This window comes from Osmerus mordax, chromosome 21 (genome assembly GCF_038355195.1).
Source record: "Osmerus mordax isolate fOsmMor3 chromosome 21, fOsmMor3.pri, whole genome shotgun sequence".
NCBI lineage: Eukaryota > Metazoa > Chordata > Actinopteri > Osmeriformes > Osmeridae > Osmerus > Osmerus mordax.
Window position 1 is genome coordinate 2,495,385 of NC_090070.1, and position 26,281 is coordinate 2,521,665.

General features: G+C 39.4%; 1 protein-coding gene across 2 annotated transcripts in view; it reads right to left on the reverse strand.

The window, feature by feature from the left end:
* Positions 1-26,281, reverse strand: part of abcc10 (ATP-binding cassette, sub-family C (CFTR/MRP), member 10) — a 72,223-nt gene that overhangs the window by 43,859 nt on the left and 2,083 nt on the right. The window contains exons 4-7 of one of the 2 annotated variants that reach the window (XM_067259229.1): positions 26,001-26,228; positions 23,216-23,372; positions 22,791-22,945; positions 6,326-6,405 (exon numbers count right to left, since the gene is read on the reverse strand). In XM_067259229.1, the coding sequence (XP_067115330.1) occupies positions 6,326-6,405; positions 22,791-22,945; positions 23,216-23,372; positions 26,001-26,228 (620 nt within the window). Of the gene's footprint in view, positions 1-6,325; positions 6,406-22,790; positions 22,949-23,215; positions 23,373-26,000; positions 26,229-26,281 lie in introns of both variants that reach the window. The other variant, XM_067259228.1, reaches the window with a different exon arrangement.

Below are 26,281 nucleotides of genomic sequence, written 5' to 3' on the forward strand. Positions count from 1 at the left end.
GAGAAACCGAGACAAAGGGCTACTTAAAACAAACCTTCTCAAGGAGTACAGTGCTACACAGACACTACAGATTATAGGAATTGATCTCTGATGATGTACATCTTTCTTTTTAGAGTTGATAATATAGGTCAGTCAAACTCGGTATCCAACTGACTCCCAAATTAAGAAAGAATCATTAAACCATATTTTGTAGATGCACTAGGAAGATATGGATAATATATGGGCATTTTAAGGACAGGATCAAACTAAACCCCAATTCACACCTATATAGGAACTCTGGGGAATCTACAGTTAGGTCCATAAGTATTTGGACATTTACATCCAAATCAGGTGAACGGTGTAGGAATTACAACACATTTTATATGTGGCCCCCCCCTTTTTAAGGGACCAAAAATAATTGGACAAACTAACATAATCATAAATCTAATTGTCACTTTTAATACTTGGTTGCAAATCCTTTGCAGTCAATGACAGCCTGAAGTCTGGAACCCATAGACATCACCAGACGCTGGGTTTCGTCCTGCTCTGCCAGGCCTCTACTGCAACTGTCTTCAGTTCCTGCTTGTTCTTGGGGCATTTTCCCTTCAGTTTTGTCTTTAGCAATTGAAATGCATGCTCAATTGGATTTAGGTCAGGTGATTGACTTGGCCATTGCAGAACATTCCACTTCTTTGCCTTAAAAACTCTTTGGTTGCTTTCGCAGTATGCTTTGGGTCATTGTCCATCTGCACTGTGAAGCGCCGTCCTATGAGTTCTGAAGCATTTGGCTGAATCTGAGCAGATAATATTGCCCGAAACACTACTGCTTTTGTCAGCAGTCACATCATCGATAAATACAAGGGAACCAGTTCCATTGGCAGCCATACATGCCCACGCCATAACACTACCTCCACCATGCTTCACTGATGAGGTAGTATGCTTTGGATCATGAGCAGTTCCTTCCCTTATCCAGACTCTTCTCTTCCCATCATTCTGGTACAAGTTGATCTTGGTCTCATCTGTCCATAGGATGTTGTTCCAGAACTGTACAGGCTCTTTTAGATGTTTTTTGGCAAACTCTAATCTGGTCTTCCTGTTTTTGAGACTCACCAATGGTTTACATCTTGTGGTGAACCCTCTGTATTTACTCTGGTGAAGTCTTCTCTTAATTGTTGACTTTGACACAGATACGCCTACCTCCTGGAGAGTGTTCTTGATCTGGCCAACTGTTGTGAAGGGGTTTTTCTTCACCAGGGAAAGAATTCTTCTGTCATCCACCACAGTTGTTTTCCGTGGTCTTCCGGGTCTTTTGGTGTTGCTGAGCTCACCAGTGCGTTCTTTCTTTTTAAGAATGTACCAAACAGTTGATTTGACCACACCTAATGTTTTTGCTATCTCTCTGATAGGTTTGTTTTGATTTTTCAGCCTAACGATGGCTTGCTTCACTGATGGTGACAGCTCTTTGGACTTCATATTGAGAGTTGACAGCAACAGATTCCAAACACAAATACCATACTTGAAATGAACTCTAGACCTTTTATCTGCTCCTTGTCAATGAAATAACAAACTCCCTTTATGAGAGAATAACATACACCTGGCCATGGAACAGCTGAGCAGCCAATTGTCCAATTACTTTTGGTCCCTTAAAAAGGGGGGGCCACATATAAAATGTATTGTAATTCCTACACCGTTCACCTGATTTGGATGTAAATACCCTGAAATTAAAGCTGAAAGTCTGCACTTAAAGAACATCTTGATTGTTTCATTTCAAATCCATTGTGGTGGTATACAGAGCCAAAATGATGAACATTGTGTCAATGTCCAAATACTTATGGACCTAACTGTAAATGGACACTGCCAAGTCCATTATGACTGACCAATGGTCTTGAAACCCTTAGCTAAAGACACTTTTTACACTAAATTTATAAAAGACAAACAACACTGATCAACACTTTTCAGATGATCACTAGGTTAAGTGACTGCAATGCTGCCTGGACAAATCTACAAAGGAAGCAACTGTAGGGGGTTAAATATTGGCCAAACAACCAAAACGAATTCCCCTATGGTTTAAAGGAAGATGGGAAACTGAATAGTGTATTAGCATGAACCAAATAATGCCAATACAAACACAATTAAGGTTATAAGACTCTATGGGTTAAATCAGAGCAAGAATGGTCAAAGTATGGTTAAATGAAATACGCATTTAATAACATTGAAAATGAATGAAATCAATTACAAGGCAAACATGTTACGAAATGAAAGCTTTAAATCCTACCTACTCTACCATGATCATTGTAAATCAGAGAGAGAGAAAGAGGTGAGCAAGGAGTAGGACAGTAGGACAAGCAAGAACTGAGGAGAAGGTCTCAGGAGATGAAGAATCCACAGAACAATGCATTACAATTCCCTTTATACACAAGACCAACCAATCAGACCAAATCTTGAATGGGGTGTGAGGGCCATCAAGTTGAGACCGTCCAGAAACTCCAGACCTTAGCATATGAGAGGTGGGGGCAGGTTTGACACCCAGCCTTACACAACCAAGTCGACTTATATTTATTGACTGAAATCCAGTCAGTCCCACTGACTGGAGGTATTCTTTGATGAAAGATTAAAGAGCTTTACGGACATCTGTCATAAGCCTAGAACTCCAGGACTTCACCACAAGCCCTTTTGACCCTCAAATCAACACACAGGCAAATCTTAAATATGACAAGCACTATATGCAGGGCTCTAGAGTGCGACCAAAATGTGTACTGGTGCGACTACATTTTTTCCTAGGTCGCACCGGTGCACCTAACCTCCTCGCATCCGCTGTCTCTCCACAAACGAAGCGTTTGTTATCCTAAGACGGAACTGACACTCATGGTTGGATCATATCGTGGTCTAAACCAATCAGAGACAGAGATGGGGCAGGTCTTTGCCTCTGATTGGCTGTGGTCCAGATATTCCTGTAGCTCCGTGCTGTGTGATTGAAATTACGACCTGAGCACCAGAGAGTCAGTTTAGCAGACCTGGGCATTGTATGGCCCGCGGGCCATAACCGGCCACAGGCTGTCTCAATCCGGCACGCGTGAGGTAAATCAAAAATTTAAAATAAATAAATGTGTTGAGCGGTAGTAAATATGTAGTCCTGAAAGACTACAGTGATCAGGCGATTTACATATGTGCACTTGCGCAACCTCACCGACAGGAGAGTTAGCTGTTGGTTAGCCCTCGAAAATGAAAAACTTTGCCACTGATTAACTTTTAACAAGACATGGACTTCTAAGTATCTGTTTACTGAGGTCAAAGTGAAAGCTGTGAAGAAAAAAAACTAACGCGGACATAATAAGAACTTGACTGATTCAGTGGGCGCGGGCTGATGGTTTGCTAGTTGAACTGCAGACCCTGATCATTACCTGTCAGCTGTCCTTCGCATATCCACCTCAGACATTCAGACAGATTTCGATGCACTTGTTCAAGCCCACTGGATTTCTCTCACAGAACAAAATGAACTGAAAAAACTTATTGCTTTTTGTATAAAGTTGATCAATTCCACATCTTTAACATACTGCAAAACAACTTTTCAGTGTTTGTGAAGATTAACTGGTTACAAATAAAATGAAACACTTGTTGTTGTTTATACTGTTTATTACTTCTATAATCTTTCCTATTTGACCTACACCAAAATCTAAAATATTTATATAAATATTTACAGAATATCCTTATTCTTCTGATAACCAGTAGCAGATCATCAAAATATATACCTTACTGCTTTTTACTATGGGAGAAAATGAATAGTGAGCAAATTGATGAGGCCCTCCAACACATTTCAGGTTTCTCATGTGGCCCCTTGTAAAAATGAATTGCGGACCCCTGAGTTACGAAGCTGGGTCATGGAGCAAACCCTTGGAGCTAGGATTTTGATGCTAGGGAGAGTGTGGCAAGATGATTTAGCCAAGGCCATAGGGCAAGAAGGCCATATTACAGGTGTTGGCCATCTGAAGGGCATGGGACAGCAAGGTGGGACCCGCTATAAGACTTTGAGCCATGAAATGTTAGGTCTCAGTTCAGGGAAGCACTTTTAAACAGTAGCACTTTCTATTTTGAAATGTTTTACTTTGCTTAAAATGTTTTAGTTTGGTAGCTCAGTGAAGCACTTAAAAGATTGTTTTTTATATATATACAGTATGATTGTGCTTCAAATAAAAAAAATATTTACCTACTCCTTATTCTTGTTTAAGATCATTTACATAATATATATGAATGTATATGGAGCGTGATAAAAAGGTGACCTTGAAATTGTGGCGACGCAAGGAAAAATTTGGGTGCACCTAAATTTTGTGCTGGTGCACCTAAACAAAAAAGTTAGGCGCACCAGTGCAACCAAGGCAACAAGTTAGTCTGGAGCCCTGACTATATGTGACACGGTCCAGTCAAAATGGGACGTTGTTGGCATCCCCTATTGTCCGCTAGAAGCCGAAAACCTTTTTTTGTTTGTTTTATCTAGTTCATTTTCTAGCATATTACAAAAGTTTAGTGTTGAAGAAGCCACTCAATATAATAAACAACATGTTTAGGATCACTATATATTCATAATTTGTTCTTGTTTATCTAAGCTTCCAGTTGAGTTGTGGGCGCAACATGCGTGATGTGATTTGCATCACGGTGCAGCAGTATTTATGCTGTATTTGTCTGTACTAAGTAAAATCCCATCCCCCCTCCTAATCAAGTAGTGAATCGGCAGATTTGGTCTCATGTCAAGTACCTTTAAATATAATGTTTCACAAGTAGTTGTGTCAACTTTGAAGCATGCCTTCTGCGTGTTTGCAGTACATTTTTGTCATTCGTTTTAGTCTACATTCACAGACTAGATAGAATGAATAGGCTAATCTCATTGTATTGTAGGTACACAGGATTAATTTTTCTTTGTATGACCTGCTAAACCGCAGATAGGCTCTTTTCAGGCTGTTTTCGGAAGATGGGATTTGCACCAACAACTTAACACATAACTTGAACCATAATTGGGCCAGGTACAGTGCAAAAATACCTGGTGATGAAACACACATTTAGGATTGAGTGAGAATATTGTATTATTTTTCTTTTCTTCATTGCGGCCGGCACTTAACGCTTCTAATGATTAACACAAAACCTATCTTCTTCAACTATTTTCAGATTTCAATGTATGACACATAATTTGAAAGCTTACAATCTGCACTTTCACAATAAAACAACGTCCACTTTTGACTGGACCGTGTCACATATTTCTCTTTTGTGACTCTGGCATTAAGTAAAATGTACATTTGTTGATGCTTGATCATAGACTGCATGCAATCTACTTTTTGTTAGTTTTGTCACTACACTCCTGTCCTATTTGTGTAAGTTAAGGCCCAATTCTGTTCCCCTCTTCGCCATTCGCTAAAACTCCCTCTTAGTTTTTATTTCTTTAGTTTCTTTGGTCATCCAAACTCAAATTGTACCATTTAGCATTTTGTTATTCATAAATCATACCTTTCATTCCTTATTTGCTACCATCTCAGTGTCTGTGTGAGTCATTTCAACTTTTTAATTAAATAAATATATATATATATATATATATATATATATATATATATATATATATATATATATATATATATTTAACACTTATGTTCAACATTTAATCATTTTTTAATTTTTTATAATTAAATTTCTTTAAGTTGTATATTATTCTTGATTTGACATGATCCATTGACCATGTTGCATTGTGCATGGTGACGCAGACCCCAAAACTGTGGTTTTTCCCTACTCGCCCAAACTAGTTGGTGGAGATCGATCTGGCATGGCACTTGGGCTGCGTGTCATGTCGTCTGTGATGTCACTCAGGCAATCATCTGCAGGTGTGTTAATTGAAGGTGCCTTCACCTTTAGAGGACTTGAATTTTGTTATTCTTTTGTAGTACTCTACTTATTATATTGATTTCAGGCACAGTCAAATACTAGACATGCATTTTCATTTGATGTTGACCATAACCATAGCCAACCATAGCCATCCTATAATAGCTGTGAACAACACTGACAGTATAATTAATTTGCCAAAACCAAGCATTGAGATTCAACAACCCCTTCAGTGGAATAACTTTATATATTCTATAATTCCTTCTGGCCATTTGTATCATGAGGTTCTTCTTATTGGTGCCGCTGGATAGACGACATTGAGATGAGCTGCTAGATATATGATGGATGATTTATTTCCCACTGCTAACAACATTCTGTACAGTACCATGTTTAACTCTCTCTCTAGTGCTCTCTCTATAGAGTGAAGGACACCAAACTAAAACATGACAACTTTGTTTTGTTAGAAAGGCAGTGATCACAGTTTTACCTGTTGAGTTCTCCAGAAATGGCTGCAAGTAAGGAGCTCTTCCCACATCCCACCGTTCCCACCACCACAACAAGGAAGCCCTGTTGGACACAATGATTGAAAAGATAATATAATCTACAGTAAATATTTTACACATTGATGGGTGAAGTCTACATACTGTACCTGATTCCTTATGGCAAACATGGTTTAATATTAGTTAGTGATAGCTAACCTTAAGTATATTGTTGTAACTAGCTCAATAGAATACTTCATAACTGAAACAGAGTGCAGGAGATGCTGTAAAGCAAATTCCATGATTTGCTTCTCATGTGCAAAACGCCAAAATTTTGTCGCACTGAAATGTGGAGTTAGACCTTTGAACAGTTTCTCTCCCGTTTTCAGCTCAGGTTTTGTATAGGCGGGGCAAAACCCCAACCCATCTACGTAACTGCGACTTATGTACGTCAGATGATGCAAAGACAAAGTAATTAACACATAAAACACTCAGAGACTGCAGGTAGGTCTGTTCTGATACCTGCAATTGATTTAGCTATTGTTGCTGATGCTGTTGTTGCTAAATTCAATAAATTCGAGTGGCGGAGCTTCAGCTCCTTCAGACGACACACCCCCCCAGTCTCAAGAAGAAAAGACTGCTGATTTTCTCATGATTTCAAAGCCTAATTTAACATACTTGTCTGTTTTTTTTTCCATTTGAATTTGGATGGGTAGTTAACAATACATTCTTCTGTGGTGTGATGAACTTAAAACTCATTTTCAATTCCACTTTACAGCATCTTTAACGTGCACAGTAGTCTATCAAATTATCAAATCACCCATTGTTCATTTGATATAACTAGTGCTCGAGCCCATTATATAGCCGGTGATTACGGAAACTGTAGTTGATTCAATGTTAACTAAATTGAAGTTTGTGAGACCGATATATTGTATTTGATAAATACTGTAATAAGCATGTTTTTTTCTCGTATTTGTGTGCCTAGGAAATATTTTACATTGACAACAACACTATGTGCACAGACTGTCCAGATTTGATGAAAATACTTTCAATTCTATGTGTCCCTATTGTTTTTGTTAGTTATATTATTATTAGGGGCCAAACAGAGAAGCTGAAATCTATCAACACACCCTTTAAACCTCAATGAAATCAAATTGACAAGAATGAAACCACTCTGCTAGTACAACTTTTAATCAATAACAATCCAAACTTCACTTTTTGCCTTCTTCATCCCCTAGGGTACCCGGTAACGGGGACCTGGTTGCATACGTCACATACATCGGGTAATTACGGATTGTAAACATGCGAGAAAACAGTCATGTTATATACCACTGGAACGACAAGGATCTCATCTGTAAATCTATCAGATCAAAAACTGTTTTTGCCAAAAGAAAATAATATAAATGCATGGATTGCATGAAGTAGCAACAACCAAACCGACTTCCGCATTTGCGGCACTGCTGATCCGATGTAAATGTGATAAATTAACAGATATTTCTCAACGTGGCCACGAAACCAATATGACAATTGAAAGCCACTATTTAGCCCTTCCCAAAAATGCCAACAATGTTGGGCTAACACTAACACACACGAAACAATACATAAATATATCACCAAAAAAAGTTTCACATTTTGAAATCACAACTTTGTCCTACCTTGTATGATTTTTTTTGTAAAAAGTAGTGTGTAGTCGACTAATTCCACTCGTTAAGATAGTTCCATGCCTTGTTGACATTCTGAAGTAATTTCAAATCGCAAACATTAGCTTGAACCTTAGTAACTATATCGTTCAGGACGTCTTTGTCCCCATCTTCTGGACATATAATGTATCACAATTTCCTTAACTGTTTTTCCTAAACAGTTCTCGTGGAAAGCTAATATTTAGCTTTCTATAGAGGGGTCACATGATGAGGGGTCACACAATTTACCAATCGAATCGGGAGATATCCTAACGCAAGAGATATCCAAGCGCACAATCATTGAAACTCATTCTGCTGGGGACCGCTAAGGGGGCTTTAGCAAGTTTGGGAACCTCTGTTCTAGGGCACTAAGCAAGGCCGTAATCATAATACATATTGGAGGGGAAATCCCCCCAAATATTCAAATCTGGTCAAAATGTCCCCCCCAATATATTGATATAAAATTATAAATGTGCTACGCTACAACAGGCAACCACGCACGCTGTCCGAAATTATAATTTAAAAATATAATTTGGCCCTGCCAATGTTGACTCCATGGCTACGGCCTTGTAGCCTGGCTCTGCCCTCCTACGTACTTCCGCTCAATTTTATTTTTGCATCTGTACATAGGCAGGGCTCAAGTTTTGAAGACAGGCAAGAGTGACAAAAGCTACTCTAACTCTGATTAAAATGCTGCTGCAAAAAGGCTGAACTATTGTGGGTAGTAGATAAGATCATGTTACATCTAGCCAGCGGATCATGTATGTCAAAGTGGTATTTGTACAGAACACCGTACTGTAGGCGTGAATAATGCATGCATGGTCATCATCGTCGTCCATCTTTAGCCGAAGCGAAGCTAGAGAGAGGATTCAATGGGAGATTTCCTACAGTAAACTAGATCTACTGCTTCAAATTTAAAACGGAGACGATATTTTGATTGCAGACAAGTTCCTTAACCTCTGTTGTCAATATCGCCGATAAAAAGTAAATACTGTTACGAAGCATTTGTTTGTAGGTAACGAACGATAGACATAGCTAGCTATGTGACCTGGTTTCGGCGTTCTATGGCAGCTATAATGGCCATAACTTTAAAACAAAAGATCATATTTCAAATATGTCTGCTGTTCTACATTTCCCACACAATTATGTATATATATCAACTCTAACATGGCCTGTATCTTGTATTGAAAGTGCTCGAACATTAGCTTGTCTAATGTATGGTGGACTGAGAAAACATATTTGTAAAAGCGGAGCGAGCGGATGTCTTGGGAGAATTCCTACTGTTAGATTTACTGCTTCAAATTGAAAACGGAGAAGATATTTAGAGTAAAGACAAGTTTCTTAACATCTGTGTTCAATATCGTCAACTAAAAGTAAAAACGTTTCAGTTACGAAGCCTTTGTTCGTAGTAACGCCAGCTGCAGTAAACCTTTTGTGACCCCAGTTTGGCTGTTCGTGGCGGTCGGCTAAGACAGTGTTGAGCCTCGATTTTTGCTGATTTTTGTGAAACTTGCTTAAAGAAAAATGATCTAGCTAGATTATGTACACTTTAAGCTCAATGTACATACCTTGTTTGGCCAATTTGGTCGATTGTGGAAAAAAGTAGAACCGTTTTTAGTTATGGAGAGCCATCGTGCTAGCTTGGAATTGCGCTATCCCACTCATCACTTCAGTGGTTATAACCTTTAAACAAAATAGTCTATCTTAAATCTGTCTGCTGGTCTGAATTCACGACAAAATTACGCACATTTCATACACTAACCTGTCATTTAGCTTGTATTTAAAGTGGTTAAAAATGAGGTTTTCTAAAAAAGTATTGACAACGGAGATGATTTCTGTCAGAATGGCTCCGTGAAATCGTCTTGATAAAGGATGATTTGCCTAACTTAATCATACAAATATTTATATCATTAGAAAGCCCTACTTCTTGTCTTCAAAATGGTATAAACAGTTCAGGTCTATTATTTGAAAAACTATGCATATTCAGGCGAAAGTGTTAAAGTGTAAAAAATTGACGCGGTGAGAAACAGTTCTGTCAGTGCATGACGTCACAATGGAATTTGACTTGAACATTCTGAACCATTGAAACCCATTCAGGGCTCAACATTTAAAAAAATTGGCACTGGCCCCCCCTCCAAAAGTTGTAATTTATCATTGTTACAACAAAACCAAAGACTTATAAGTTATGTTATTCTGTTAACATGTTTAACCATTTATTAAACATATCCTGGATATAAAAATAACAACAATGAAATCACATTTCTAGTGATAAAAAATGTAAATGTAATAGTCAGCAAAACAATTGACTTTTAACCTCAAACATGACGTGCTCTCTTCCCTGCTGACAGCCAACTTCGTCTTGGTAGCGATTGCGTTGGTTGAATTGGATTTAACGTTCCGTTGTACGGTTTAAGCTGAAATTAATTATTTTCATGAACAGATTGACAACGTTTAGGCTGTGGCAATGAAGTTCAGGTTAGTAGTTATAGACTTTTGATTTAAGTAAGGGGAGTGCCGAACATGTTCTGTCGCCGTTTGACTTCCTAAACAGCTGTGTAGTGTAGATGTTTTTGTAGTGTCTCGCGTAAACTACAGCGTTGCAGTGAGCTACACTGGTTTGAAACCACAGGTAATGGTAATTTCACCAACAAATCGTTTACTAATGTCAGAATAAATCCTACAACGAAAATGTATATGTGAGGAATGTTTATTTTAACGATTGAAAACAAGACGATTTTCCACTAAATAAATGTCAAGCTTATTTACGTTTTGGGGGGCATATTTTCAGTTAGCAGATGGTACTGTTTGAATCGCGATTCCATCTTCTACTGCCGGTAACGTCGTAGAATAATCTTCAACGGGGGTTCTTTATTAATGAATGAATGCAATGATTAGGCTAAATGCATGAAAATATCACGAGAAGGTAAAAACTTTGTCTTTTTAAGTCATAGAGAGGACGTTTAAGTCATAGAGATTAGGTCAATTTTTACACCGGTCTGCCAAATTTATTCGTTTTGATTCAACGATGAGGCTGCCTCTTGCAGGGGAAATGAGAAGACATCTATTTCATTCTACACTTCACTCGTATTTTCAGTTGTAAATGAGCAGCAAAAAAAAAATGCTTTTAAATCTATGTAATCTTTATAAATAATAAGTATGCATTTTTATATAAAATACAGATATATCAAATATTTCAAATATTCAGCCAATTTTGAATTATGACAGTTTGAAATACATTAAAATGTTTGCTCCTTCTTGATTTTTATGAATGAGCAGCCAGCAGGCTCTTTTTCTGATATTCAACTAAATTGTCAAACAAATTCCTCTAACGTTCATATAGTTTAACGTACAGAAACAAGTTATACCTTAAAATGTAGGAAAAATTGTCCTCTTTCAGCCAATGTAACTACTAAAGAGCTCACATTTACAGATTTTCAGCTATGGGCCTTGAAGCGAGAGCAGCCTTTCAAATTCTCTCACTAACTTCAATGGAGAGGTGGGTAAAATCCGTCAGAGAAAGCAGGAAGGAAGACGATTTCGAAACTGCCGGTAGAGACATATTTCTGACCGCACATACATATAAAGGACATCTCTAGTTTCGGCAGAGTCTTGGGTCTCGGAAAATATCCTAATTTTATTGATTGGACGTGTAGTTTTGCGTCTAGGTCAACTTGTTTGAGGTGTGGATGCTAGGTAAATGTTCGTTTTTCTCTCTGTCTAGCTCGTTAACGATCACAGCTGCTCCATCGCCGTGGCAACCAAACAAACACGCACCAGGAAAGCAAAAGGAACACGTTTTTGAAACTGCAGGTAGAGTCGTATTTCTGACTGCACAGACATATAAAGAATATCTCTGGTTTCGGCAGAGTCTTGGGTCTCGGAAAATATCCTTATATTTTGGATTGGACGTACAGTTTTGCGTCTAGGTTATCTTGTTTGAGGTGTGGATTCTAGCTACATTTCTCTTATTCTCTGCCCTCAGAGCGTTAGCAATCATAGCTGCACCATCACCGTAAAGACAGACACGCACCACTCAGTCTCTCACACAGGTGATTGGTACGTTTACTTGACCATGAGAAACCCGATTACTAGCAATTGTCGGTTTATACCAATAATACGATTACTCCGTTTACATGTGTAATTAGTTATGCGATTACTCAATAAACGCGTCTACATGATTCTTTTTTATTAATCGTTGTATGCTCCACGGCCAAAACTTGCACCATCATCCTTCTGCAACAAAGTGTCGCCGTGTCTTCCTGTATCGGCTCTACTGCTGTATGTTTCATTCCATCAACACATTGAATCCTACTAAGAAAGCCGAGTAAACACACTCAATGGTAGGCTACATCTGCTACTGCTATTACTATCCCAACTATAATTTCAGCTGTTAAAACGATAATATTCTTGTTACGACTAGCTAGCCTACTTCTTCTGTTTAACAGTTCAGCTTTCAGCTTCTCCCGCATTGTAGGCTATTTTAGTGTTAGCGTTGTTCGATGATGCAGTTCAGATTCCACACTGCCTCTTTTGTGTGACTCACACATTTTTTAAATTAATTTCAGCTTGCGGGTATTTTCTCATTTATCACTTTTATACTTTTTTAAATATTAAGGTTTTTGTGCAAATTAAAAGTAATGGTAAATCCTTTCAAATCATTGTTGGAATGCTGCTCCAGCCCCTTTCAAAAATACCTTTCGGTTGCTTTGAAGCTTCAGCTTATAACTTTCTACTAAATGTTCACAATTTTCCGCTTTTTTTAGCATGGTCAGCTATCCCCATTCAGGTTTTCAGCATTCTCACTGCTGTTTCGCAGGAACAGCCGTTTCTAGTTATTGTGAGAATGCTGTTAAGCATTCTCACTATTGTTTTCCTGTTTCTCTTTATTATTATTATTATTGTGAGAATGCTGTTAAGCATTCTCACTATTGTTTTCCTGTTTCTCTTTATTATTATTATTATTATTATTATTATATCAACTTCTTAGTTCTTCCGCCGTTTTTTGGCCTTTAACTAGTTCTGCATACTTTCACCGATTCCTACAACTTTTGTATCAAAACGTTCAGCTCCTTCAGGAGATGTTGGCTATGGCTTTTGGTATTTCTCACTTTTATACTTTTTAAGACATTAAGGTTTTTGTGCAAATTATTCTCCCATTAAAAGTAATGGTAAATCCTTTCAAATCATTAAAAAGCTTCCTCCTCTTTCAAACGTAATTACTTCAGCATACTTTCAGCTAGAGACACCATTCAACCTTTAAAATGTTCACAAGACATTCAGCTATTCCCAAATGATTCAGCTTTTTCAAATATTCAGCCAATTTTGAATTATGTCAGTTTGAAATACATTAAAATGTTTGCTCCTTCTTGATTTTTATGAATGAGCAGCCAGCAGAGTGGCACACCGCTGGCTGCTCTTTTTCTGATATTCAACTAAATTGTCAAACAAATTCCTCTAACGTTCATATAGTTTAACTTACAGAAACAAGTTATACCTTAAAATGTAGGAAAAATTGTCTTCTTTCAGCCAATGTAACTACTAAAGAGCTCACATTTACAGATTTTCAGCTACGAGCCTTGAAGCGAGAGCAGCCTTTCAAATTCTCTCACTAACTTCAATGGAGAGGTGAGTAAAATCAGTCAGAGAAAGCAAGAAGGAACAAGATTTTGAAACTGCCGATAGAGTCGTATTTCTGACCGCACAGACATATAAAGGACATCTCTGGTTTCGGCAGAGTCTTGGGTCTCGGAAAATATCCTTATACTTTGGATTGGACGTATAGTTTTGCGTCTAGGTCAACTTGTTTGAGGTGTGGATGCTAGGTAAATGTTCGTTTTTCTCTCTGCCTAGCTCGTTAGCTATCACAGCTGCGCCATCACCGTGGCAACCAAACAAACAAGCACCAGGAAAGCAAAAGGAACACGTTTTTGAAACTGCAGGTAGCGTCGTATTTCTGACTGCACAGACATATAAAGAATATCTCTGGTTTCGGCAGAGTCTTGGGTCTCGGAAAATATCCTTATATTTTGGATTGGACGTACAGTTTTGCGTCTAGGTTATCTTGTTTGAGGTGTGGATTCTAGCTACATTTCTCTTATTCTCTGCCCTCAGCGCGTTAGCAATCATAGCTGCACCATCACCGTAACGACAGACACGCACCACTCAGTCTCTCACACAGGTGATTGGTACGTTTACTTGACCATGAGAAACACGATTACTAGCAATTGTCGGTTTATGCCAATAATACGATTACTCCGTTTACATGTGTAATTAGTTATGCGATTACTCAATAAACACGTCTACATGATTCTTTTTTATTAATCGTTGTATGCTCCACAGACAACTTGCACCATCATCCTTCTGCAACAAAGTGTCGCCGTGTCTTCCTGTATCGGCCCTACTGCTGTATGTTTCATTCCATCAACACATTGAATCCTACTAAGAAAGCCGAGTAAACACACTCAATGGTAGGCTACATCTGCTACTGCTATTACTATCCCAACTATAATTTCATCTGTTAAAACGATAATATTCTTGTTACGACGAGCTAGCCTACTTCTTCTGTTTAACAGTTCAGCTTTCAGCTTCTCCCGCATTGTAGGCTATTTTAGCTCTTAGCGTTGTTAGATGATGCAGTTCAGATTCCACACTGCCTCTTTAGTGTGACTCACACATTTTTTAAATTAATTTCAGCTTTCAACTTGCGGGTATTTTCTCATTTCTCACTTTTATACTTTTTAAAATATTAAGGTTTTTGTGCAAATTATTCTCCCTTTAAAAGTAATGGTAAATCCTTTCAAATCATTGTTGGAATGCTGCTCCATCCCCTTTCAAAAATACCTTTCGGTTGCTTTGAAGCTTCAGCTTATAACTTTCTACTAAATTTTCACTATTTCAGCTTTTTTAGCATGGTCAGCTATCCCCATTCAGGTTTTCAGCATTCTCACTGCTGTTTCGCAGGAACAGCCTTTTCTAGTTATTATTATTATATCAACTTAGTTCTTCCGCCGTTTTTTGGCCTTTAACTAGTTCTGCATACTTTCACCGATTCCTACAATCTTTGTATCAAAACGTTCAGCTCCTTCAGGAGATGTTGGCTATGACTTTTGGTATTTCTCACTTTTATACTTTTTAAGACATTAAGGTTTTTGTGCAAATTATTCTCCCATTAAAAGTAATGGTAAATCCTTTCAAATCATTAAAAAGCTTCCTCCTCTTTCAAACGTAACTACTTCAGCATACTTTCAGCTAGAGACACCATTCAACCTTTAAAATGTTCACAAGACATTCAGCTATTCCCAAATGATTCAGCTTTTTCAAATATTCAGCCAATTTTGAATTATGACAGTTTGAAATACATTAAAATGTTTGCTCCTTCTTGATTTTTATGAAAGAGCATATGGCATATGGAAAAAGAGCAGCCAGCAGAGTGGGCTGCTCTTTTTCTGATATTCAACTAAATTGTCAAACAAATTCCTCTAACGTTCATATAGTTTAACGTACAGAAACAAGTTATACCTTAAAATGTACTTTTTTAGAAAACCTCATTTTTAACCACTTTCAATACAAGATAGAGGATAAGTTAGAGCGTATGAATTGTGCGTACTTTTGTTGTGAATTCAGAACAGCAGACAGATTTAAGATAGACTATTTTGTTTAAAAGTTATGACCACTGAAGTGATGAGTGGGATAACGCAATTCCAAGCTAGCGCAATGGCTCTCCATAACTAAAAACGGTTCTACTTTTTTCCACAATCGACCAAATTGGCCAAACAAGGTATGTACATTGAATTTCAAAGTGTACATAATCTAGCTAGATTATTTTTCTTTAAGAAAGTTTCACAGAAATCTGCAAAAATCAAGGCTCAACACTGTCATATCCGACTGTCACGAACAGCCAAACCGGGGTCACGAAAGGTTTACTGCAGCTGGCGTTACTACGATCAAAAGCTTCGTAACTGAAAAGTTTTTACTTTTAGTTGACGATATTGAACACAGACGTTAAGAAACTTGTCTTTACTCTAAATATCTTCTCCATTTTCAATTTGAAGCAGTAAATCTAACACAGTAGGAATTCTCCCACGACATCCGCTCGCTCCGCTTTGACTAACAAATGTTTTCTCAGTCCACCATACATTAGACAAGCTAATTTTCGAGCACTTTCAATACAAGATACAGGCCATGTTAGAGTTGATATATATACATAATTGTGTGGGCAATGTAAAACAGCAGACAGATTTGAAATATGATCTTTTGTTTTAAAGTTATGGCCAGTCTAGTGCTTACAACGCTAGCTACGACTGTCATCATACAGTACTGTAGCTGCCATAGAACGGCGAAACTAGCTACGTCTATCGTTCGTTACCTACAAACAAATGCTTCGTAACAGTATTTACTTTTTATCGGCGATATTGACTACAGAGGTTAAGGAACTTGTCTTTAATCAAAAGATCGTCTCTGTTTTCAATTTGAAGCAGTATCTAGCTTACTGTAGGAAATCCCCCATTGCATCCTCTCTCTAGCTTCTTCGGCTAAAGATGGACGACAATGACGATGCATGCATTATTCACGCCTACGGTGTTAATACAGTCTGTAAAAATACCACTTTGACACACTTGCAAGAAATGATCCGCTGGTTAGATGTAGCATGATCTTATTTACCACCCACAATAGTTCAGCTTTTTTTGCAGCAGCATTCTGAGTTAGAGTAGCTAGCTTTTCCAGTTGCACAACAAAGTCACATAATGTGACGAGATTGAATTTAAAAAACTCACCAGGGACAACGACAACATCGGCAACCCTGCACTATGGATTATTATTTTGATGTCATCTTTAAATTAAGTGTCTGAACAGGACTGGTTGTGCAGGCACACATGATTAGTTTCTCCTTCATCTTGAACCTAAAACCTAGATTCTAGGTTAGAAGTGTTGACAATGACCAACAGTTGCTACGTTACAAGAAACAAGGAACCAATCCGATTGGCCAACGCTCTTCACTGTTCCACTGTTCAAACTTTTTTCTGTTTCTCAATCTTTCATTCTTTAATACTTTTAACGCTTTTAATACTTTTAACGCTAATGAAAGTCAATAAGATACTCTTTTCATCACTGTTTTTTCTCCATTTTCAACAGTAAGAAAATATCGCAATGCATAACAATGACAGATATACTTTTAACACTTTTTCTCACCATTTTGTTTTTAAAGCACATACCTCTTTTAAAATGTTTGTAAAACCTTCTTCACTATTCAAGCCATCAAAACAATCGTTTCAACTGCTTTCAGCAAACACACATTTGTCAGGAAATGTACCTTTCTAGTTATTATTTATTTTCCCACCCCTAAATCTTCGTCAATATTTGGACTAAATAGACAGTCAAAAGTTTCGTCTTGGTAGCGATTGAGTTGCTTGTATTTTTATTTACGTTCCGTTGCATGGTTTAGGCTCAAGTTAAGTTTTTGTGGCGAAAAGTGAAGCTAACGGTGGCTAATTTGCTAGCCACAGTCACTGACGTTACTAACGTCACTATGTCACGAAAACGCGTGACTACCTGTAGCAGAACATTCGTTTGGTGAATCCAAGATGGCGCCGATGATGGCTGCCTCGGTCGTTAGGTGCGCTCTTTTTTGTCTTGTTTTGTCTGTTAATTCAGTGTTCTGCCAAGATTTCCAGGGTTCTCTAACTAGAGAAGTACTTCTAAACATCAGGACTACAACTCCTGTGGATTTATTTCCTACTTTTCTGCTTTCAGCGGCAGAATTAGTGGGAATTATAGTCAAAGCCACCCTCGGCTTTGTCCTAGCAGCGAAGCGCCGTAGGAGAGGCAAACGAGCCGGTGCTCTGTTGCGACTCCGTCAGCGTGGGGCACGCACAGCGTTACCGGGGATATTTCTCTCCAACGTGCGTTCACTGAGCAACAAACTGGATGAACTTCAGCTACTGGTGTGTAAAAACAGAGACTTTCATTCATCTTCCGTTTTGTGCTTTACGGAGACATGGCTGAGTGAACTGATCCCAGACTCTGCGCTACAGCTAGCAGGTTTCAAACTGCTGAGAGCGGATCGTGACCCTGTGCTCTCTGGCAAAACGAAAGGCGGTGGTATTTGTTTTTACATTAACAGTGGCTGGTGTGAAGATGTGACAGTGATTCTGCAGCACTGTTCTCCTGATCTGGAATCATTTTTTATTAACTGTAGATCTTTTTACTCGCCACGAGAGTTTGCATCATTCATTCTTGTTGGCGTCTACATGCCTCCGCAGGCTAGCGTCAACGAGGCTCAACGTGTGCTCGCCAGCCAGATACTGAGTCTGGAGCATGAAAATCCGGATTCCTTGGTTATTGTGCTTGGTGACTTTAACAAAGGCAATCTCACTCAAGAACTCCCAAAATATATACAATTCATCAAAAGCCCTACCAGAGAAGGAAACACCTTGGATCACTGCTACTCTACAATCAGCAAAGCATACCATGCGGTCCCCCGAGCAGCACTGGGTCAAGGAGTCGAAGAACAGGTTTAGCAAGGCGGTGAGGGAGGCTAAACGACTGTACTCAGAGAGACTAAAACACCAATTCTCTGCAAACGACTCTGCTTCTGTCTGGAGAGGGCTCAGGCAAATTACCAACTACAAGCCCAGAGCCCCCCACTCCACTAACGACTCCCGCCTGGCCAACGACCTGAATGAGTTCTACTGCAGATTTGAAAGACAATTGGACAGTCCTGAACTACCCCTTCCCACCCAGGAGGCCTCCCACCTCCCCCCCTCTAAAGTGACGACTCTCTCCATTCAGGAGGGTGAAGTTAACAGACTTTTCAAGAGGCAGAATCCCCGCAAAGCAGCTGGGCCGGACTCTGTCTCTCCAGCCACCCTCAAGCACTGCGCTGACCAGCTGTCTCCGGTGTTTACCTACATCTTTAACACCTCCCTTGAGACATGCCATGTGCCAGCCTGTCTCAAGTCCTCCACCATCATCCCTGTGCCTAAAAAGCCAAGGCCAACAGGACATAATGACTACAGACCCGTCGCCCTGACCTCTGTGGTAATGAAGTCTTTTGAGTGCCTGGTGCTGGCTCACCTCAAATCCATCACAGACCCCCTCCTGGACCCCCTGCAGTTTGCCTACAGAGCCAACAGGTCTGTGGACGATGCAGTTAACATGGCCATCCACTTCACCCTACAGCACCTGGACTCCCCAGCATCCTATGCCAGGATCCTGTTTGTGGACTTCAGCTCTGCCTTCAATACCATCATCCCCGCCCTGCTTCAGGACAAGCTCTCCCAGCTGAACGTGCCTGATTCCACCTGCAGGTGGATCACAGACTTCCTGTCTGACAGGAAGCAGTGCGTTCAGCTGGGAACACAAGTCTCTGACTCCCGGTCCATCAGCACCGGATCACCTCAGGGCTGCGTCCTTTCTCCTCTGCTCTTCTCCCTGTACACCAACAGTTGCACCTCCAGTCATCCGTCCGTCAAACTCCTGAAGTTTGCAGACAACACCACCCTTATTGGGCTCATCTCTGGTGGAGACGAGTCTGATTATAGGTGGGAAGCGGCCAACCTGGTGACCTGGTGCAGCCAGAACAACTTAGAGCTCAATGCTCTTAAGACAGTGGAGATGGTTGTGGACTTCAGGAGGAACACAGCACCACTCAACCCCATCACCCTGTGTGACTCCCCAGTCAACACTGTGGAGTCCTTCCGCTTCCTGGGCACTATCCTCTCCCAGGACCTCAAGTGGGAACTGAACATCAGCTCCCTCATCAAGAAAGCACAACAGAGGATGTACTTCCTTCGGCAGCTGAAGAAGTTCAACCTGCCAAAGACAATGATGGTGCACTTCTACTCAGCCATCATTGAGTCCATCCTCACCTCCTCCATCACGATCTGGTACGCTGCTGCCACTGCCAAGGACAAGAGCAGACTGCAGCGTATCATCCGTACTGCTGAGAAGGTGATTGGCTGCAATCTGCCTACCCTCGAGGACCTGCACACCTCGAGGACCCTGAGGCGAGCGAGGAAGATTGTGGCCGACTCCTCCCACCCTGGACACTCCCTGTTTCAGTCACTCCCCTCCGGCAGAAGGCTGCGGTCCATCAGGACCAATACCTCACGCCACAAAAACAGTTTCTTCCCTTCCGCTGTTGGCCTCTTCAACAAGGCCAAGGGACCACACTGACTCTAATGACTTCTTGCTTAAAACCCACTGCTTTTTTGCACTGCATTACAACATGGTATCTTGTACATTTGTATTTTTTGTAATATTTGTATTTTTGTATTTTTATATTGTAATTTACGGCAACTTATATTTTATTTTATTGTATATTTAATTCTATTCTAATCCCACTTAGTACTACTAGTTTATGTACCCTTAGTATAGTTAGTCCACATATTAAAATTTTAGGTATATGTTTATTGTATGCACCTTCCTGCCAAAGCAAATTCCTTGTCTGTGCAAACTTTCATGGCGAATAAATCCCATTCTGATTCTGATTCTGGTTTCGCATTTGTTAACTTGGGGGATAGCTAGGCTAACTATAGCTTTACTGCAAGGCAGCTGCAGAAACGCCACAAGCAAAGAGGCCAGGGTGATAACTATTTACTCATTTTACTTTGTGATGTGAAACACAATTGTGAAATGTAATGTACAATATTAGCTGATATTATTAAGGAAGTAGGCACACATCTACTTTCGGAAACGGTAGTCTACTATTTCACTGAAGCATTAGCATGACATTAGCCTCTGTTGCCCGGGCAACACATACTACAGTGGTCTATGATGCATCTGTTTTCAATCGTTAAAATAAACATTCCTCACAAATACATTTTCGTTGTAGGATTTATTATGACATTACATTACAAGTAAACGATTTGTGGGTGAAATGACCATTACCTGTGGTTTCAAACCAGTGTTGCTCACTGCAACGCTGTAGCCTACGCGAGACACTACAAAAACATCTACACAGCTGTAGGAAGTCAAACGGCGACAGAACATGTTCGGCACTCCCCTTACTTAAATCAAAAGTCTATCTAACTACTAACCTGAACTTCATTGCCACAGCCTAAACTTTGTCAATCTGTTCATGAAAATAATTAATTTCAGCCTAAACCATACAACGGAACTTTAAATCCAATTCAACCAACGCAATCGCTACCAAGACGATTTTCCACTAAATAAATGTCAAGCTTATTTACGTTTTGGGGGGCATATTTTCAGTTAGCAGATGGTACTGTTTGAATCGCGATTCCATCTTCTACTTCCGGTAACGTTGTAGAATAATCTTCAAAGGGGGTTCTTTATTAATGAATGAATGCAATATGAGTAGGCTAAATGCCTGAAAATATCACGAGAAGGGAAAAACTTAAAAGGACGTTTAAGTCATAGAGATTAGGTCAATTTTTACACCGGTCTGCCAAATTTCTTCGTTTTGATTCAGCTATGGGGCTGCCTCTTGCAGGGGAAATTAGAAGACATCTATTTCATTCTACACTTCACTCGTATTTTGAGTTGTAAATGAGCAGCAACAAAAGATGCTTTTAAATCTATGTAATCTTTATAAATAATAAGTATGCAATTTTTATATAAAATATAGCCTACAGAAATATCAGTTGTAAAAATGTCATTAAAAAACGGACCCCTGTGCAACCGACGCAAGCAAGCACACCCTACAATTTCCCCAGAAATTGTACCCTCTCTAGTTATTATTATTATTATGACGTGGGAGTCCATGGCAGGCCTTAGAACCGTATGGTGAAAAGTAGTGACATTTGGCACACTCATTGGGGACAGTCCCTCAATCTTTTTCACCCAGTTTAATGTCACTCTAGCGCCACCAATGGGTCAAAGTTGGAGGTGCATTTACACACATAAGTTTTGAACCATTTGCCCGAATAAAGGAAATTAGGTATTGTTGGATTCCCTGGATTCAAAGCATGTCATGGCGTCAGTTTCCAGCTATATAGATTTTCAGCCATTTTTTATTAAGGAAAAACGTTCTTTCTACTAATTGGCACAGATGATCTTCAGAGCAAGCCTCAGTTATCAGATGGATTTTTGATTTTCGCAATCGTTTACAGCCAATCAAATTCAGCAATGAAGCTGCCAAAAAGGTCATCATCTCAGACAATCTTTGCTGCACTGACTCCAAACTTGGTATATGGATTCGGGGACCCTATTCTAAAGAAGTCCCCAAAAAGTTAGTCCATTTGACATTTAGGGAGCGCTGCAATAAGCTAAAATTTCGTATCTCAGCAAATCTTTGATGGATTCACACCAAACTTGCTACAACCCTGAACCCTGTTCGGATTTTCAAATTTTATTTTGCCTTGATTGTTTAGCTCCTCATTTAGCCTTTTATGCGCTTGGCCCCTTAATTGCTGCTTGCATATATATGCAAGCATAGGTGACTTATGAGAATTTGCAGCAACACTGTTGTTTTTGTTTGAATTGTCTCAGCTCATTCTTTGTCACTGCATTAAGTCTTTTAAATGTAATGCTGTGCCTGTGTTAGTTGCAACAGAGCTAGTTACCATGAGTTAAATGATAAAACATCTTATCTGTTATATGCCATATATGGCATATAACAGCTTATATGCCAGTTTATCTGCTAGAAGTACCCCCAAAATTAAGTTTCCATTTATATGAATATATTTACTTTTGATATGGTAGTTAATGCAGTAGTCCCTTAAATATCTTTCCATAAAAATGTTTTTGCCACTTACAAACATCTTTTCATTAAAGCATTCTTCAAAGATTTTGCCTTTTGTGAATACATTGAGTATGAATGGTGGGTCTTTACCTTAGTAATGCTGACGTGGAGGTTATGGAGAAGTATATTTCCATTATGAAAACCAGTTTCTCCCTCCTGCTCAGAGGGGTTGTCTGGACTGGATCGACCTTGCCATGAGAATGTGCCTTGTTTAATCTCAATAGTAGTCTGGGGGTCCTCAGGAGCTACTGTGAATATTGCAAAGTGTTAGGGGCAAATTATATGATTACAAATTATTTATACACATGAATTGTTAAATTACATTACAGCAGTTGGAAATAACTTGGTATCCACCTGCAATAACAACCCTGAACAATTGTCAAGCATTGTGTTGGCAACATCACACTATGGGCCAGGGAATAGGAGACTGGTCAGAATTTGAGTGAACAGTTAACATAGCGAAAAAAATCGTCTTCAAAACAATGAGTGATTGACTAAACTGACTTGAACTATACCTGGACTGTAGTATGCATCGAGGTCCAGGTTGGACAGTGTGAGAAAGTGCTGTATGCGACCTAGGGACACTTTAGCCTCCAATGTGCCGTTGAGGACCCAAGGGAAGCTGTTGAGTGGCAGTATCAGCATGCCTACTAATGCCAGAGTGGTAAACACCTGCAGTAGAAGAAGCATTTCCGTTCTTCAACTGTCCCATATCCCCAAAACTTTATTTTTGTATCTTGATGACTTGGAATTGTTGTTAGTCAACATAAGCCTAATTCACTCAAAAGTCTACAGCTACTGCTTTAGGCATAAGTAGCATTCAACCACTGTGAAAAATGTAATGCCCTGTGCCCAGGTAAAGATTGCAAGATGCAGCTGTTCAAATCAAGACGAAAAGAGTAATTGAACACCCCATATTTACCAACAAGTTAACATTTTCAAAAGATGCTTTTAGATGAAAAGTTGTGAGTCTATTATTATATACAACCCTACCTGCGTTAACAAAACGTACCTATACATTCCAAATTCCTTGCCATGACTACAGGCAAATGGGTTTGGGTTTACCAGAAAATAACCACATTAATACATTTTTCAAATAATTGTCTAAATTGATATCAGGTTTGTTGTGTTTTGCCATGCAACAGCATTAGGAGGAGTGGATAGCTCAGTGGATCGAGTACTAAAAGGCAGATCAAGAGGTGGCAAGTTCAAATCCCCCCTGACCTTTATGTTGCTTTAGATAAAGGCATTTGCCACTGAATATATTAAAAAAAACTTTACAAATTGGTTTTGGTGTTGTATAGACCTCAGATCTATTTTCCAAGCTAAAGCATCCTATCTTGACTCAAGCTTTGGGCTTAAACCCTAACCCTGAAACAAAACCATAGAACCAAACATTTTGTAATATCCATATCCTTATACAAAATAACTTTATATTACCGTATTTCTTCGATTAAACGCCACAGCGTTTATTCCACAATGTTCATTTTTGGTGCAGCGTTTATTTGAGGGCGGCATTTATTCGAGGGCGGCGTTTAATTAGTAAGAGAGATTTAGTGAATTGTAGCTGCAGTGCGGCCACAGACAAACAAAGAATAGACAAGGAGGTCAAACACAAAGCCTAGTGTAAAATTGAAGCCGCGCGTGTGTAGAAATCTGAAGCAGCATGCCGAAACGTTCTTACACTTTAGCTTTCACAACAGAAAGTTGTGCAGAAAGCACTCACCTGCAGCCAGAGTTTTTCCTGCATAGAGAAAATGTTGGCGCGCGCCAAAGCCGTTTTCCCGAGCGCCAATGACAAATCCCGAGCGCCAAAGTAAAAAAAAAAGTCTACGATAATAAAAAATAAAAAACGCGTGCAATGCATGTCAGCGAATATGTTCTCAATAGTATGTTTCAAGTATGCTACAGCTGAACCCTCGTTCTGTTTTGATCAATAGTAATCGAGTTGATAAGCGTGTCTTCTTGTCTGATCAATACGCAACTTTGAGGTGCGCGAATGGAAAGAGCGGCCAGTAAACTGACGTTCCGCTGCGAGGGCCAGCCCGACGTGCACGAATACACCTGTACAAATGCAAATTAAATTTCCACTCAAAATGCTGACAAAAGTTTGATTTAGGATTTCCAACGCAGCCTCCATTGGTATTCTTAACCTGAAATGATAATATATAGTGCAGTGTTTCCTCTATGGCTACATTTCTGCCGCCACGGTATCAGAAATCAGGCTGTACAACATTTTAGGCCGTCTATCAGCAGTGATTGTTAGAGTGCTTGTCGGAGGATTGCACAGACACGCGCTTCACACCGCAGTTGAGATTGCGTGTGTGCGTCCTTGAGAACTAAGTCGTATAACTTATGTTGTCAGTTCATTTAAGCCTGTTATTGTATAAGCCTATAGTTCTTGCAAATTTAAATCAAGTTAACTGGTGATTTTCGTTGTTTGTATTCTTACCCTGCTAGCTAAATTGTCTGTTGATTCGATAGCGATTGCTGCTCTTGCTCAGGTTTGAACTTTAGGTGCATTATTATGCTGAAGTAGTTTTAATTAATAAAAAGTGGGTTTATTGTTATTATTTGCTACAGAATGCTTAGCCTATCAAGATCAAATGAAGCAGGCAGTGTACATGCTTCAGAGTGGCCTACCTTAATCGATAGGCTAGGCTACTACTGACCATTTACAATAAGTTGGTACGTCAATTATTAATTGGCAGCATTTATGCCATTTACGGCATACTTTATGAGTGTAAGGTGTCTTTAAGTAGCCTAACTTTATTGCTTTAGGGGAAATAGGACGAAAATATTTGCAATATTACATTAGCTATTAGACTATTACGGGGGGGGGGGAGATGCAAAACACCTGGGAATAAATACATTGATTAGAAAAAAAGAAGAAAAAAAGAATACATATATATATTTTTTTTTTTTGGAGCATCGAAGACCCATTTTGACCCAGGAAAAACCGTACAGCAACAGATTTGTAGCACGGGAACTTGGGGTTGATGAAAGGCGAATTTGCGAGGGGCGAAGTCAGCTACCTCGCTATATTGTACACTTGTGATTTACTTGTGTAATAAATACTGCGTTTTAATTTAACCAATTAAATAAACGTTTTCTGATTTTTTTTGGTGTGGCGTTAAATCGAAGGCAGCGTTTATTACACAATGTTCATTTTTGGTGCAGCGTTTATTCGAGGGCGGCGTTTATTTGAGGGCGGCATTTAATCGAAGAAATACGGTGTACTGCAACAGTCATGCCAAAAAATGACAATAGCCATATTAAATGCCTATTAATTTTACCTACCTTGGCTGCAGTTAGTTCATGTCCTAGCAACACGTATGTAACAAAGGTTAGGATGGAGATGACCACAGGTAGAGCTGCCCAAGTGTACACACATACTGCATCTAGGTACTTGATGGCTTTAAGGTGGGACAGCTCTAACCTCCGACACTCTGCAATCTTTTCGGCAAAATGAGCCTCCCAGTTATAAAACTTGATGACTCTTATTCCAAAGAGTACCTCTGTCATTAGCTGGAAACAGGAAAAGAGCATGTTGTTGCTATTATACGTGGGGGTTAAATAGC